The sequence below is a fragment of the Melospiza melodia genome, chromosome 8 (assembly GCF_035770615.1).
Source record: "Melospiza melodia melodia isolate bMelMel2 chromosome 8, bMelMel2.pri, whole genome shotgun sequence".
In the NCBI taxonomy this organism is placed as follows: domain Eukaryota; kingdom Metazoa; phylum Chordata; class Aves; order Passeriformes; family Passerellidae; genus Melospiza; species Melospiza melodia.
In genome coordinates this window covers 38,177,385-38,192,325 of record NC_086201.1, presented here as the reverse complement: position 1 = coordinate 38,192,325, position 14,941 = coordinate 38,177,385, and the positions used below count along the sequence as shown (strand labels likewise).

The following is a 14,941-nucleotide window of genomic DNA, read 5'->3' as shown; positions in this document are numbered from 1 at the left end:
ACCACATATGAAATGAGAGACTCTCCAAGAGCAGTGACTTTCCAAGGCTATAATGGTATACAGGTATGAATATCACACTTTTTTTGTCCTTTTCAGCTATTCTGAGCTCTCAAAAGCCTGTTTTTTCATCACTAGGAACAGGTCCAGACTAAAAATTCTCCCCAGATCTCTGCCTGGTTTCCACTGAGAGATGATGAGCTTCTGACCTATCCCTGGTAGTGTCCAAGGCCAGGTTGGATGGGGCTGTGAACAACCTGGGATAGTGGAAGACATGGCAGGGAGGTGGAATGAGATGAGCTTCAAGGTCCCTTCCAACCCAAACCATTCCCTAAAAAACACCTTCATTTTGTGGCAGTTTTCCCCCAGTGTTCAATCAGATGTAACACTCCTAAGGCTCCACTTACTGAGGTTGAAGTAGTGTTTCCTGATCTGAGGCGTAATAAAAATTATTATGGAAAAGGAAGTTTATGGTTGCACCTCTGGATGACATTTCAAAGACTGTGTGCAGCGTATTTTTTGAAAGACAATTCCAATTTTGTGAGCTGACCTACTGGAGGCACAAAACCTATTGTTCACCCTCAGCAACAACCAAATCCTCTTCCCCCCAAACCAAGAGCAGCCCGGGAAATTGGATGGAGCCCTGACTTTTGTGCCTCTCCGTGGCAGTCAGACATTTTTATTGCAAAACGCCGTCTGGAAAAGATGCAAAACAAAATTGCTAAACTGCAAAAAGAAGAAAAGGAGGGAGGGGGGGAGGAGAAGGAGAAAAAAAACAAAAGGCCCCCTTCCCTTTGCTTATTGAGTTCAAAGGCATAACATGCAGCACCCTGCAGCAAATGGGAAGCTACACTAATTTTAAAGCCATAAAACGCTATAAAGTGCCCTGCGGGGCAGGACTACACTGGAGCTAGTTGCACCTAAATAAGCCATGGTTCATTTACTTCGCAGCTTAGCCTAATGTAATCATCAGCAGATTCCTAGCCTAGAGTTGTAAGAGGCGCGGAGCCGCGGCCGCCGAGGCGACACTCCCAGCCACGGAGGGGCCGCCGCCACATCGCCGTTGATTAGAAAATTTTTCAGTTTTGACAAGCCCTTAATGAACATAAATCGCTCCTTGATTGGTTTCCGTGTGGGGCCACGGGCACACCTAAGAAGGAACGGCAACAAAAAAAAAACCCCACAAGTCTCCCCAAGTCCTGAGCCTCGCTGCTTTTCCCAGGAAGGGCCTGAGCTGTGGATGGAGCGTGGGGATATGAGCCACAGTGGAATAAATTCATCAAATGGTCCTGGGGAATTAGCTGTCCCCCCCTCTCGCATATAAACACGGCCATAATGTCATTCAGCTTCATAATACACAGTTAATCTTAAGGAGAGCCATGAAATGCTATTTTCTGAGGAGAAGAGAGGAATGGGAATGCGTTCTGGAAAACACTGATCGCCCCAAAGCGCTCTGTCCTGACAAAAGGAAGGGCATCATGAATCTGTTTGCTTCACGTTGGGAATCAAGAACATTTAATTTCAGTAATAAAAAGCACTGGCTATATCTATAGCGAGGTGTTAATCAGCTCCATCAGTGTTGCAGGAGCAGGGGAGGAAGGCAGGGCAAGACTTGGAACACAACAGCAACAAAATGTTGGTCCTTCTGTAAATGGATCCCTTATTTGCATAACATTTTAAGAAAACTCTTCCCCTTGCACTTCACTTCTCATTCAGCCTTTGTAACGAGAGCTGCTGTAAAAGACAAACCAGAGTTTTACCATCCTGAGTAATTTATGAAGCATTTATACCCACAGCAGTTAGCTCGGCTGGACAGGAAGCTCTAATTTTATAAACCCCCCTGATTAATTATTAGCTTGGCTTTTGCCTTTCAAATTGCAACTTATTCTGACCCTCAGAATCTCCCTTGGCCTTCAGAAGGAGCAGACAGGCACTGGAATGTGTGTTAGCTGCAGCCTGTGCAGCTCTGCCAAAGCACAATTGTGTTTGCCACACTACTGAGTGTCGACTCCCTCAGGGGCACAGAGGGCTGGACAGATCCTCGTGGGTCACTTCCCACCCAGGATATTCTGTGCTGCTGTGATCTTCAGTTTTATATTTTTCTCCCAAATTTATCTTCACTCCATTACATCTTTCAGATTAAGACAATAAAGAAGTTTTCCAAGAAGCTCGAAAGTGACTGAGCGATCTGTACAGCTACAGCACTTTATAAAAATCAGGAATTACTGTACTCATATTTAACTGTTCCTATCATTAATTTTCTTCTATCCTAACCAATGTTTTAGGCATGCTAGTGGATGCAGTAGTAACTACAATAAAGCTTCAGATTTATCTTCATCAATACTCAAGCTGCAGGATGTGTTTTGATCACTGCTCTCTCAGGAGGGACAGCCACATCACACGTGAAAAGTACCACAGAATCCCAGAGTGGTTTGGGTTGGAGCAGACCTTAAAGCTCATCCTGTTCCACCCCCTGCCAAGGACAGGGACCTTCCACTATCCCAGGTTGCCCAAACCCTCTCCAGCCCAGCCTTGAGCACTTCCAGGGTCCTTTTGTCAGTCTAAAGACTGATTTGAGGATTAGCTGTTTTTAGGAAATGCCACTTGAAAGGCCCTTCAGAGCCAGCCAATATCCAGCTTTATGTTCCTTCAGAGCAAAAACAAGAGGGAAATAAATGGACATACATGATGGTATTTTAGAAATATGTGAGCATGAATATTTTTATTAAAGCAACACAAACAACACACTTCAGAGCTATTGAACTGCCTGAGGCAGCAACCTGGAAATAAGGCTGAGCTGCAACGATGGCTGTGGGGGATATTCCTAATGGGAACGGGAGCATGGATCCTTGGCTGCAGCAGCACCAGGGGCTGACTGGCCACACAGGACAGCACACTGCTCTCAAGGATGAGGGGAGATGGGATCCTGCATTTGCAAGCAGCCTTTTTGTTTCTAAATAGTTCAGGAAAATCACAAGAGCTGGTAGCAAAAATTTCAACTGCAGCTCTGAGAGAAATGCTGGGACCAGAGAAAAGTGCATGGAGCTACAACACTTCCAGATACCAACACAGAGGACATCCTCTAAATCCTCCTGCTTCTCACCATCTGCTTTTTCTGGAGAAAATGGCCAAGCAGAGAAAGCTCAAACAACACTTCAAGCCTTAAGGAATTTTAACATATTTGTAGGGTCTTCCCAGAGAATGTGTCCATATAATATATTGCTGAAGCTCTCGTGCCAAGTTTAGCCTAGTGTTGGATCTGACTCTCTATCAGGCTGAAATATTGCCTTAAAAAAAAAAACCCAACAATATATTTGAGGATAGAACAACACTGCTAACATTCACATGCCAGCACTGTATTTAAGGGAGAATTTGGAACTGTGGCTCCGGTCAGATGAATTGAGCAAACCAGGTGAATCCACACCTCCCTTATGGAGATAAAGCCAGATTTCCCCCCTCAATCACATTTATGATCCCCAGGTCATCACACCAGACCAGTGAAGATGAAGGTTACAGGCTGCAGCCAGCAAACACCAACCTTGCTATGCACATGTGGTTTGTGTACCCGCTGTGTTCTAGGTGGGCATCACTAGGGGAATGGGCATTCCTTCTCATGTATTTAAGAAGCTCTTCTTCTCCCATAAGGTGCCCCAGCACTGAAATCAAATCTAGACCAAATTAAACATGAAAGGGGAAAACTGCCCTTACCAAAAACTAGCTGTTTTCAGCCTTTTTTCCCTTTTTCCTTCTTTTCACAACCGAGGCGCAGCGATGGTGAAGACACGAGAGCAGAGAAGGGACATCCGCAGCTAAAGCTGTGTCACGTGCTGACCCGTGGCACGCTGGCAGCCCTATGGCAGGCAGCCAGAGGTGAAACATCATCAGCTATTCATCAGGAGAAGGCTCAGATAAAGCAGGGCTGCCCAGCAGGTATCCTGGTGAATGCATTCCGGGAGCATCCCGCCATTAAAAAGCCAGGAGATGCCTCGGCGAATTCCCCCGGGGCCCTTTGGGGAGGCTGACACGGAATTTGCCGGCCAGAATTTTAGTGATCCACTCCACAGCTCTGCTCCAGAAGCCCAAGATGAATAGGGAGCTCTGGTGAACTTTGAAGCCTGAGGGTCAAAGTTCTCTCTCATTATCCCCAACCATTTTCTATTGGCGCAGCTCCTCGGCGTCCCAAGGGACGGGAAGGTTTGAGGCTCTTGAAAAAACCTGACACGACCAAGTCAGGAAACAGTAGGGTGCTTATGTACACATATTTTTCTTCCCCCGTTTCCCTCTCCCCCCACTTTCTTGAAAAGAAACGAGAGGGATTTTGCTATTGTGTCAAACATCAACCTGGTGGCACCGGGAGTCGCTCGTGAGGCTGGCACAATGCTGCGCTCGTTTCAGCACGCTGCCCTGCCAAACAGCCTGACCCTCCCAGGGACACCTCCTCTGCAAAAAAGGGCCTCATTTGATTTTTCCCTCCCCACCCCAAAACCTTTCATTGTGCAGGCAATGCTTTCAAGGAGGATGTCGGGGCTGGATTCTGCAGTACCTGTTTTCTGTGTTTAAACCACTGCTTGGTGCCTGAGCTGCTACCGAATGCATCTGGCAGAGACAACTGATGCACCTGTGGCCAAACCTCGAGCAATATTTAACACAGTGCTCACTATCAGCCACTAAACATTGTCATTGGCCCTTCAAACACCAGGTGTTAGGCTCTGACTCAAACCACAGGCTGGACAGACCAAATGATCCCCTAGATTTCCTTTCTCTGCCACCACTAGAGGCCAGCCCACCTTTCACTGCAATTAAAAATTCACTCCAGAATTAAAAGAGCAACATTTTGATGAACTCAAATGATATACACATTTGAAGCAACTCAAATCTGATTAGAGCTAGGCTTTGCACAAGTTTGGGAAACTGACTTTAGACAGCAAACAAAAGCTCTTTTCTTCACTGCTGCTTAATGGGAAACTTGGTAGGAATAAGGTCTGATTTTTCAAAACAATGTAAGAAATTATCCCAGACAGCAATGGAAGCACAGCATTAAAAATTCATCGCTTTCTTGTGAAAAAAAAAGGAACAAAAAAATACTGACAAACAAAAACCAGCAAAACCAAACCAGAAACACAGTATCAGAGCTCTGGTTGGGGGAAGACCCTCTCACCTGACATTTCCCAAATTGTGACATTCCTGCTAACAAAGTTTAGTACAAAGTGTACTGGGCGTGTGAGTGACTGAAAAGATTTGTGGTTCCCTCACAAACCCTTCTGATCCACACAAGGAGGAAAAGGCAACACCGAGCCCAGCACCTTCTTCGTGGGGTGGGGGGGCACGGTGGAGGACAGAGGGAAACAATTACAGGCTGGTAATTACTTCTTCTTTAAATGGATTCCCTCTAATCTCCGATGGATTTACCTCTAATCTCAAAGTAATTACGTGTAACCTCAGTGGATTCTCACTCTGGGGGCGCCGCCGCTGCTCCGGGGGAGCCTGCACAGGAAAAGTTTCTCCATTGTCTGCCAGAGCAATGGAAAACTCACACGTGCACAGCCCTGGCAGGAACAATAGAGCCTTTTCCAGCAGCCAGGAAGGGGCCAGGGCACACACAACAGCTTCATCCTCGTTTGGTGACCAGCATAATCTGAGGCACACTCAGGTGTGCTCCATGGGGCATGCAGAATCCCTGCTTCCCTTCTGGGAGCAATGCCAACACACAAATCTGCGTGTTGCAGGGCTACTTCACAGCAGAATTAGTCACGTTTGGGCACTAAAATTGGGCAGAAAGACATGAACTCCATCACACAAAGGAGCAGTGAAAACCCTGCTCCAGAACACCAGGGCTGAGGGACAAGGTTTCTGATGGGAAGCAGCAATGCCTGGAAGCTACTTGTCATCTCATTTACCACATAATGTGTAAGAGAAATGGACATCACATCAGAAACCACAGCAAAGCATCATCATGGCAGGACCTGAGACCATGAAACCTTGTGTCAAGGCAGGGGAAAAGTGCTAATATTCCACAGACAGGGGCAAGCACAGCATCAGCGTGGCCAGGCATGGATGTGGCACTCGGGGAGGGGGTTTAGTGCTGGGCTGGATGACCTTAGAGTGCTTTCCAACCTTAATGATTCTAGGGCTCCATGCTCCTCAGACACCACCCAGCTAAAGCAGAAGTTTCCTGCCAGTTCCAGGTGCAGGTTTGTAAACCCCAAAATTGATAGAAAATGCATCAAAACCTTGATTTTCACTCCTTAATGAAAACGTGACCAGGAGCTCAAGATGCCACCAATAGATTTAGAAACAACTGACCCTAAAAACATTACAAGTGGCAACCCTCTGATTTGCATGTGTGGGATGATGATAAAATACAAGATCAGATATTATATAAAACCACACATACATGTATATCTTTATATATATTTATATACTTGTATTTATTTATATATATAGGTAGGTATTTCTAATCTATATATCAAATATCCATATATCTCACATCTTTATCTATCATCTATCTATCTATCTATCTATCTATCTATCTATCTATCTATCTATCTATCCATCTTTCTTTCTTTCTTTCTTTCTTTCTTTCTTTCATCTATCTATCTATCTATCTATCTATCTATCTATCTATCTATCTATCTATCTATCTATCTATCTATCATCTGTCTGTCTGTCCGTCTCTATTTTTATATATGTATAATACATATTCTACCTTGGTGAGGGTCACACCATGATTTCTGGGGTGGGCTAGTCGTGAGTGGGATCTCTGTGCTCCTTCCACCCCATACTAGGAGTTGTGCCACACACTCTGAGGGACAGACAGCATCCTCGGGACAGGGATAGATGCCTCAACATGGAAAAGTTGTATGGAACAGTTTTTAATGGCTATGCCACTTCCAAAAAGCTGCTCAGAATTACTCCTGAATAAACCACAAGCCCTGCACACTGACAAAGACCTCTCCTCACTCTTAACTACCTCTAGGAAACTTTTCCTTGTGAAACCGGTTGTTTTTTAACCCTGGGATCAACAACAAGCCCATAAAAGAAAATAAAACAGAAAATAAAGCAGGAAATGAAGGCTTTAAACAGTTCCAGCAGGCTCTTGGGATGCAGGGAAGCCCCAGTCCCAGAGGAGTCAGAGGAACTGGAGCGCGCTCAGACCTCAGGTGATGATTCCCTGGGAGGGAGGGCAGTGAGGAGAGAGGAGGAAGCTCCTTGAGCACAGAGGGGCCACCAAGGCCTGGCTGAGCCTGCTGCCAGGGCTGGGGCTCCCAGGGCAGGGGTACTCACGTGCAGGCTGGGGTGGTAGGTCAGCACGCCGTTGTCACACAGTGTCACGTACTTCTTCTTCCACTCCTTGTTCAGGGACTTGCCACTCCGCTTCAGCAGCATCCCCTGGTGGGGCACAGAGAGGGAAAAGGTGAAATGGCAGCACAAACCACACACAAGTGCCTAAGACACACAGAGAAGAGGAACTGCCTTTCCAGATGAGCATTTTCAGACAGGCTTTCCCCTGCCTCTCCCACAATGCACATTCCCTCCACTGACTTTGTCCAGTGGGTAGAAAAACCCTCTTTTTCCTTGAATTCCATACTTCAGGAAAGCACATTTTGGTGTGACCCACATGGATTCCTAGCTGATGAAGACACCATGCTCTGCATTTCCTAAGCCTCTAAAATAAATGATGAGCCCAGGCTGAGGGAGGACTGTGCTGTGTGGCCTCTCCCTCCAGCATCTCCTGGGGATTCCGTGCCCACAGAAGAGCACACAGCTGTGTTCTCATTCCCTCTGCACAAGGGTGACACCACCATGGAAACTCCTCACTCCAGCAAAAGAAACCTCAATCTCAGGCAAGAGTAACAAAACAGAGCAAACACAAAGTGTTTCAAGTAAATCCTGGATAATTTAATGACAAAAGTGTGACTGGAGAAGAAAGGAGGTGGGCAAAGTGAATTTCCTTTCCACAATATTCAATCAAGGATGAATGACAACAGTCACAGAATCCCAGAATGGTTTGGGTTGGAAGGGACATTAAAATCCAGTTCCAACCCCCAGCATGGGCAGGGACACCTTCCACAGGACCAGGTGGCTCCAAGCCCTGTCCAACCTGTCCTGGAATGCTGCCAGGGATGGGGCAGCCACAACTTCTCATCCACAGCAACGATTAAAAGTCATCATTGTGCTCCAACAGACAAACAGACAGGAACTGCTACTGTACATTGACCTTTCTCAGCTGCAAAACCAAAATTCACTTTGAAAAATAAAATATCACGTGCTGTGGAACACTCCAGGTAGTAAATGAAGGATGCACTTCCTTAGGAAATTTTCATTTTCAACCCAAGCCAGAAGGCAGTTCCTAATGGATCCAGGCAGTGTTGTGGTTGTGCAAAGCCTCACTGAGCCAGTGGAGATGCCAAGCTCAGTACCCACCACAGGGACACAGCGACTGGTGTCACAGAGACTGGTGTCACAGATCAAGCTCTGAGCAAAGCAGACACATATCCATTTCAATAAATCCCAACCAGGAGTCCACCCAACACAAACTTCAGCTCCCTAATCCCTATAAAACAAGTTTTTCCCTTCTCACTGTACAAGGCAATTAAAACACAGGGAAAACAGAACACAGAAGGATGCCCTGCCAAGCACGGCGCTTCCAGCTCCCAACTCCCATGGAGTCGTTAACAGTAGCTTAAGCCTTGAAAACGAGCTCCACTGTTTGTTTCCCCATTAAACTTGCAGCTTTATGAAGTGATCCCTCTGCAGACCCTGTCCCAAAGCCAGGAGGGGACACAGGTCAGCTCCACTCAAGCAGAAGCCCTGCTCCTGGCCACAGAGCTGGAGCAGAACGTCAGAGGAGAGCACTCCATGGTGGGACCATGAAGGAAAGCTCTGCTGGACGCTGAACAGCACAGTGGTCCAAACTCCCAACTTTCTGCCTGCCTCTGGGTCACATGTCTGTATTTTTTATTTTATTTTATTTTTTTTTTGTTCTGCTCCTTGCTAGAACTCAAAACTTTTTCAAGGAGAACGGGGCTTCTGAAACGCCTCCTCACAAAAGCTCCTGCTCATCCCAATTACCGCCAGCCGGCGCCTGGAGACGTTGTTTTCTTCTATTAAAAAATGAAAGCTTATTTCTGCCTTTGACTCTCCTGTTTGTCTATAGGAGGTGATCTGTCTCTTCACCTTTCCCATCTTTCATACCTCACCTGCAGCACAGCACTGGTGTTTAGGGGGACCCAATTCTAGTTAGTGCTGTGCCGTGGGGATCAAAAATTACTGTTTCTCTTCACTGGCTTGTTCTTCAGACCTTCTAATGGGGAAAAGCACTAAGGATCACAATGGGGATTTTTTTTCCTTTTGCCTTCTTTTTTCAAGCTTTGAAGCCAGTAAAATGTACATATTTCATAACCTTTTAACTGCCCCTTTGCTATACAGAAAACATGTTATTACTTACATAATTTTCAATTTGTGTCAATTATAGTCTCAATAAAGAGTAAAAAATCTATGACCATCATGATTTTTCTACTTAAAGTTTTGCTGCTATCTAAGTAGGAATTATGACATTCTAGTTTTGGATCTAAATGAAGAAAATTACTCAAAATGAGGTTTTACCATGTTTTTAAAGTAGAACTCTGTGCTTTGATGTAAAAAAAAAAAAAAACAAACAAAAACCAACCCACCCAGCTCAGAACTGAACAGGGATGATGGACCTATTTGTGCCTAGCTAACAAATCAGACTTCCCAATCCATTTTGTTCAGGCATTCCTTTGGCAAACAGAATCATTTTCACATTATGTGATAATTAAAAGTATCTTGAAGTACCTGGAGAGCAAACTGCTGTGAATACAAGGAGCTAACTTAAAGTGCTATAAAGCAAAGCAGCCCATATAAACCACAGATTTTATCCCCAAGGCCACCACTTTGTGGTAATTTTATAGAATGGTCTGGAGAAATGGTCTTAGAATCAGAGTTTAGATCAGTTATAAATGCACTTTAACGTTAGCTACACATTAAAAAAATGGCCCACATGACAGGAAATGTTATTTAAAAGAAAAAAAAAATAAAGCTCCTTGCTTCAGTCACATTGTGGCTATATTTGAATCACATCAGATCCTGTGCTGAGGAAATGAGATCCAGGGGTTCCTGGTACCTCCAAGGCAATTCAGAGGCAGCTTGGGCACGTCCCCAGTCACTGCCAAATAGGTCTCCACGTACACACAGCACCCTGGAAAATCCCACTGAGTCCCCAAGCTAGGCAGTAAGAGCCTACATGAATCTTCTACTCCAAATACCATTTTTTTTTGGTCTAAATAATCCCTGCCTCAAACAATTATTAATTGGATGATGCTGTTTTGCCTAATTTCTAGGAAATCTTTAATTTCTCACAGCCCTCCATGGGCAGTTGGGTGCAGCTCCAGAGCCTCCAGACTCAACACTAAGGATTTAACACCTCTGATTTCCACACAAACCCAGAAGAACTTCACACCTCCAATAGCTTTTTAATTTATTTTTTTTACCACCTTCCCTCCAAAACCGCAACCCTGTGTTGAAGGGAGGAATGGTGAGTCCTCCAGCTTGTGGTTTGAAGGAGCTGGAGGAAAAAGGCTCCAAGTGGAGTGCATGGAGCTCAGTCCCTGGGTTTTGCTGGAGGATCCGGGAGCGAACGGAGCCGGCTCTCCATTAGTAATGTGTGTGCTACATCTACTCCCAGGAGGTCATTGCAAGCCAAAAGCAATGTTAAGTGTACAAGCTTTAAATAACTTACAAAGTTAATGTAATGAATGCAAGTGTGATCTGAAATCCATCACTCAGTGGCTTGCTGTAGCCTCAAGCTGTGATAAAACACCACTCATAAATTTATATTAAAACTCTGTTCGATAGCAATTATTTACCAACAAAGATTTATTGATTGCATTTGCTGTTAGGGACTGGGGCCCTAACTGAGTCAATCAGCTTAGGCTGCTGAGCTCCAGGGCACCTGGGGAAGTTACAGACTGCCAGCAGGCTCTGCAATCCCAACATTACCGTGGGAGCAGCAGCAGCTAATGAAAAGCCGCCAGCCCCGGATTGATTGGAGCCAAGGTGGAAAGAAAACAACACACCCAGCACTGGTGAAGGCACCAGGGCTTGTGGAGCACCCAGCTCACCTGAATATACAGCAACCAGCAAAATCTGCCTGCTCTGGGTGCCCTCTGCGAGCTCCAAACCTTGCCTGATTAAATAACGACTCAGTGGTGAAGCAATCATCAATTTGTTCTACTGAAATATTTTAGGTTTTAAATAGCAAATTATCAGCATTTCAGAAAGTGACTCCTTGAAGATGCTGGCAGGTGAGAAGCCTTAAAAATGGTTTTTGAAGTCAGCAGAGCCAAGATTGACCTTCTGGAAAAGGAAATATGGTACCTACAAGGCAGGGGTTGGAACTAGATGAGCTGCAAGATCCCAACCAACCCAAACCATTCCACGATCCCACTCTGGTTTCTGTTTCCTTTCAGACATTTACCCCACTGCCATGGCTGAGGTGCAAACTCCTGCCAGCCTTTTGTTTCTTCCCCTCCCTAATTTTTAGCTGACCCCTTATTGTTTCCCTGATGCCGTTCTGACAGAATGAAACAGGTAACCTCACACTTCATCATTAACAGCAGAAATTCCTGATTTTCCACTCAGGTCTGTAGCTCCCACAGCCATGGTTAGCAGCTAGCACTGCTAGGAATTTTCTACAGCTCTTGTGCATCCTGCTCAGAAAAGAAAAACTCTCAGCCATGAAAAACCTCCTCCTTCAAATAACTCTGAAGGCAACCACTCAGTCAGGATCACAAACTAATTGCTACATACAAATTCTGGCCAATAAAACACCCACTCCTGTGAATCTATTAATGTGGGGAACAAGTGCTGGTGAAACCCCAGGATTCAGTGACCAGCCAGCTCTGCACAGTCTGTCCAACAGCACTGGGGGCACCTGATAATAAACAAGGGATTCATTTTTTTTGCCTCCTGAAGATTTAGTTGTAACAGGTTTCTGGTGGTAAAGTTCATTCTTCAGCAGCTCAAACTGTTTCACCCCCAAACAATACCTGCATGCCAAATGAAGCTTTTGGTAATGACTGAATCATTGATCCACAGAGAGCCAGAGAATCCCAGAATGGTTTGGGCTGGAAGAGACTTCAAATTTCATCTCATTCTGTCCCTTATCACGGACAGGGACACCTTCCACTAGACCAGGTCGTTCTGTCTTTAAACCTAAAATCCTCTAGGGAATAAACTGTTGAAGATTCCCAGTGTATGTGGAATTCTTCCATAAAAATGTAACCTGTTTTCTCAGTTTCTTAAACTGAGATCTTTTCCCCCATGAATTTAAGGGAATGCTGCTTGGTCTTTTGGTCAATGAGACATGAAGCTGGTTTAAGTTTTTATACTTGGAAACCTGTAGCAACCTCCTGATACTCAAAGGGAGCTTATAAAAAAAGAGGGAGAGGGACTCTGGATAAGGGCTGGGAGTGCCTGGACAAGGGGAATGGATTCACACTGCCAGAGGGAAATTGGGATGGATGGGATATTGGGAAGGAATTGTTCCTGTGAGGGTGGGCAGGCCCTGGAATGGAATTGCCAGAGCAGCTGTGGCTGCCCCTGGATCCCTGGCAGGGGTGGATGGGGCTTGGAGCAGCCTGGGACAGTGGAAGGTGTCCCTGCCATGGCAGGGGTGGGATGGGGTGAGCTATGAGGTCCCTTCCACCCCAAACCATTTTGGGATTCTATGGCCTTTTACAGTAGCAGAGCACAACTGGGGACCAACTGAACCACAAAAAAAAAAAAAAAAAAAAGGTTACAAGAGCATGGAGTGGCTCTGAAGAGTTCTGAAAACAGGAGAGCTCAAACATTCTCCACCTTCAGTATCTAACAATAACATTGCCAAAAACCCCTCCAAAACCTTGTATGTTCTTAGTACAGTTGTGCACAAGGAAAACCCCTCCCACCTCCCTTCAAAACTGGCACAGCAGCAGCAGCAGAGTTTTGCTACAAAGCTGCTCCCACACTGCAGAAACTATTCAAATTTATGTTCTGCGCCTTTAGGAGAAAATGAAATCAGAACATTGCACCCAATTCTCTTGTAACATTCCCTAAACACCAGGCAGTGAGTGCACAGCAGGTAATTACTCCATGAATGGTTACCTAATGCTGGGGCTCATCAGCCACGATTTCCATTTGAAGACAAAGAACAGAGAGGATCTATCACCTGACTTGGGGAGCAGAAGATAATGGCTTTGCTTAAACTTGAAGGACAATCAACCTGCAACTCGTTATTTTCCAAGCTCTCTGCACACAAGCTACGAAAGAAAATTAGAAAGATGTACTGAAAAAAACCCCAGTGCTGATTAAGCAACTCTTACAGTTCATCACAGCACCAAGGAAGACTGCCACCAAATGACAGCCCCCAAATTCCTGAAAGGAACAGCAGCTACGGACAAACTCAACGGGAAGAACAAACTTAGCTGCATCTCACTGTTACTGCATCTTTATTTTTAATCCCAGAATGGTTAAAAGGGAGCTGAAAGACCATCTCATCCCACCCCCTACCATGGGCAGGGATACCCTCTCCACGATCCCAGGCTGCTCCAAGCCCCATCCAACCTGGCTGCTCCAGTATTTCACCCTCTGCATCTTGCCAACACAGGTGATGCACGAGTTCCTCCAACTCTTCTCGAGTTCTCCCTCAGCTGCAGCTCTGGGACAGGGGCACTCTTTCCTTAGCCCTGCTTTATGACTATTTCTAAAATGAGACTAAAGTCAAGAGCACATTTCAAACTCTACAGTTACAGCCACCACACATCCTTCCTGTGGAGCTGAACATGCAAGTGTGTTACAAAATGCCATCAGGTGTTTAAGGGACTGGCACATCCATTGCATTTGCTGGGAATGCCCCAGGCAGGAATGATGCATCTGACTCCATGTTCTCAGAAGGCTCATTTATTACCTTATCATACTATATTATATTAAAGAATACTAAACTGCACTAAAGAATACAGAAAGGACATTGAATGCTAAAAATTAAAATAATAACAATGAAATCTCCTGACTCTCTCCGGAGTCTGACACAGCTTGGCCCTGACTGGCCAAAGAGCCAAAACAACTCACAGCAGAACCCAAAGGAACAATCACCTGTGGGTGAACAATCCCCAAACACATTCCACATGAGCACAGCACAGGAGAAGCAAATGAGAGAAGAATTGTTTTCCTTTTCCCTGAGGCTCCTCAGCTTCCCAAGAGAACAATCCTGGGTGAAGGGATTTTATCAGAGGATGTGAATGCTACACACATCTTTCACTCTAACCCCAGTTTACCTCTCTGAACAGGACACAGCACAAGAAAATCACATTATTTTCCTGCCTTGCAGTAGTTTATGCCTCTGTTGCCTTCCAAGACTTATTCTGCTTACTCTGGACTGCTAGAAAAACAGGAAAAAAAGGAATCCCAGCCCTTAATAATCTCCAGTAGTTGGTTTATTAACCCCTTGGCACTGGCAGCTGTGGTTTCCCTGACACCAGTGAAATGCACTTGGATGCAAATCATTACCTTGGGCAAAGGAAAGCAGCATTGGGGAGAGAGCAAAGAGCACTGTGGGAAAGGCTCTGGCAATGGCTGCAGGGGCAGGCATGAAAAGGGAGCCCCAAAACACTGACTTCTCTTGAGAGAAGAAACAAACAGCCTTGGGTGGGTGGAGGGAAACAAGGACTCCTCGTGCAGGCATGACCACTCCTAGGCACAGGATCTGCTCTTCCTCGCAGGAGCACTCCCCAAAATTCTCTTTATCATGGTTTATATAAAGTAGGGATTCGGCTGGGGGAGCGGAAAAGGGAGAAAAGCCATGAAAAGCTTAAAACCCAATTTTAACTTTCTCTCCTGACACTATAGTGTTTCCATAGAAACATCAGGAAGACCACTTAAGAGCAGC

At 45.4% G+C, this 14,941-nt stretch overlaps 1 protein-coding gene across 10 annotated transcripts in view; it reads right to left on the bottom strand.

Annotated features, from left to right (window-relative positions):
• Nucleotides 1-14,941, bottom strand: part of AGAP1 (ArfGAP with GTPase domain, ankyrin repeat and PH domain 1) — a 329,181-nt gene that overhangs the window by 125,291 nt on the left and 188,949 nt on the right. For all 10 annotated transcript variants that reach the window (XM_063162741.1, XM_063162742.1, XM_063162746.1 and 7 more), the window contains one exon: nt 7,282-7,386. In XM_063162741.1, coding sequence (XP_063018811.1) covers nt 7,282-7,386 — 105 coding nt within the window. The remainder of the gene's footprint in view (nt 1-7,281; nt 7,387-14,941) is intronic.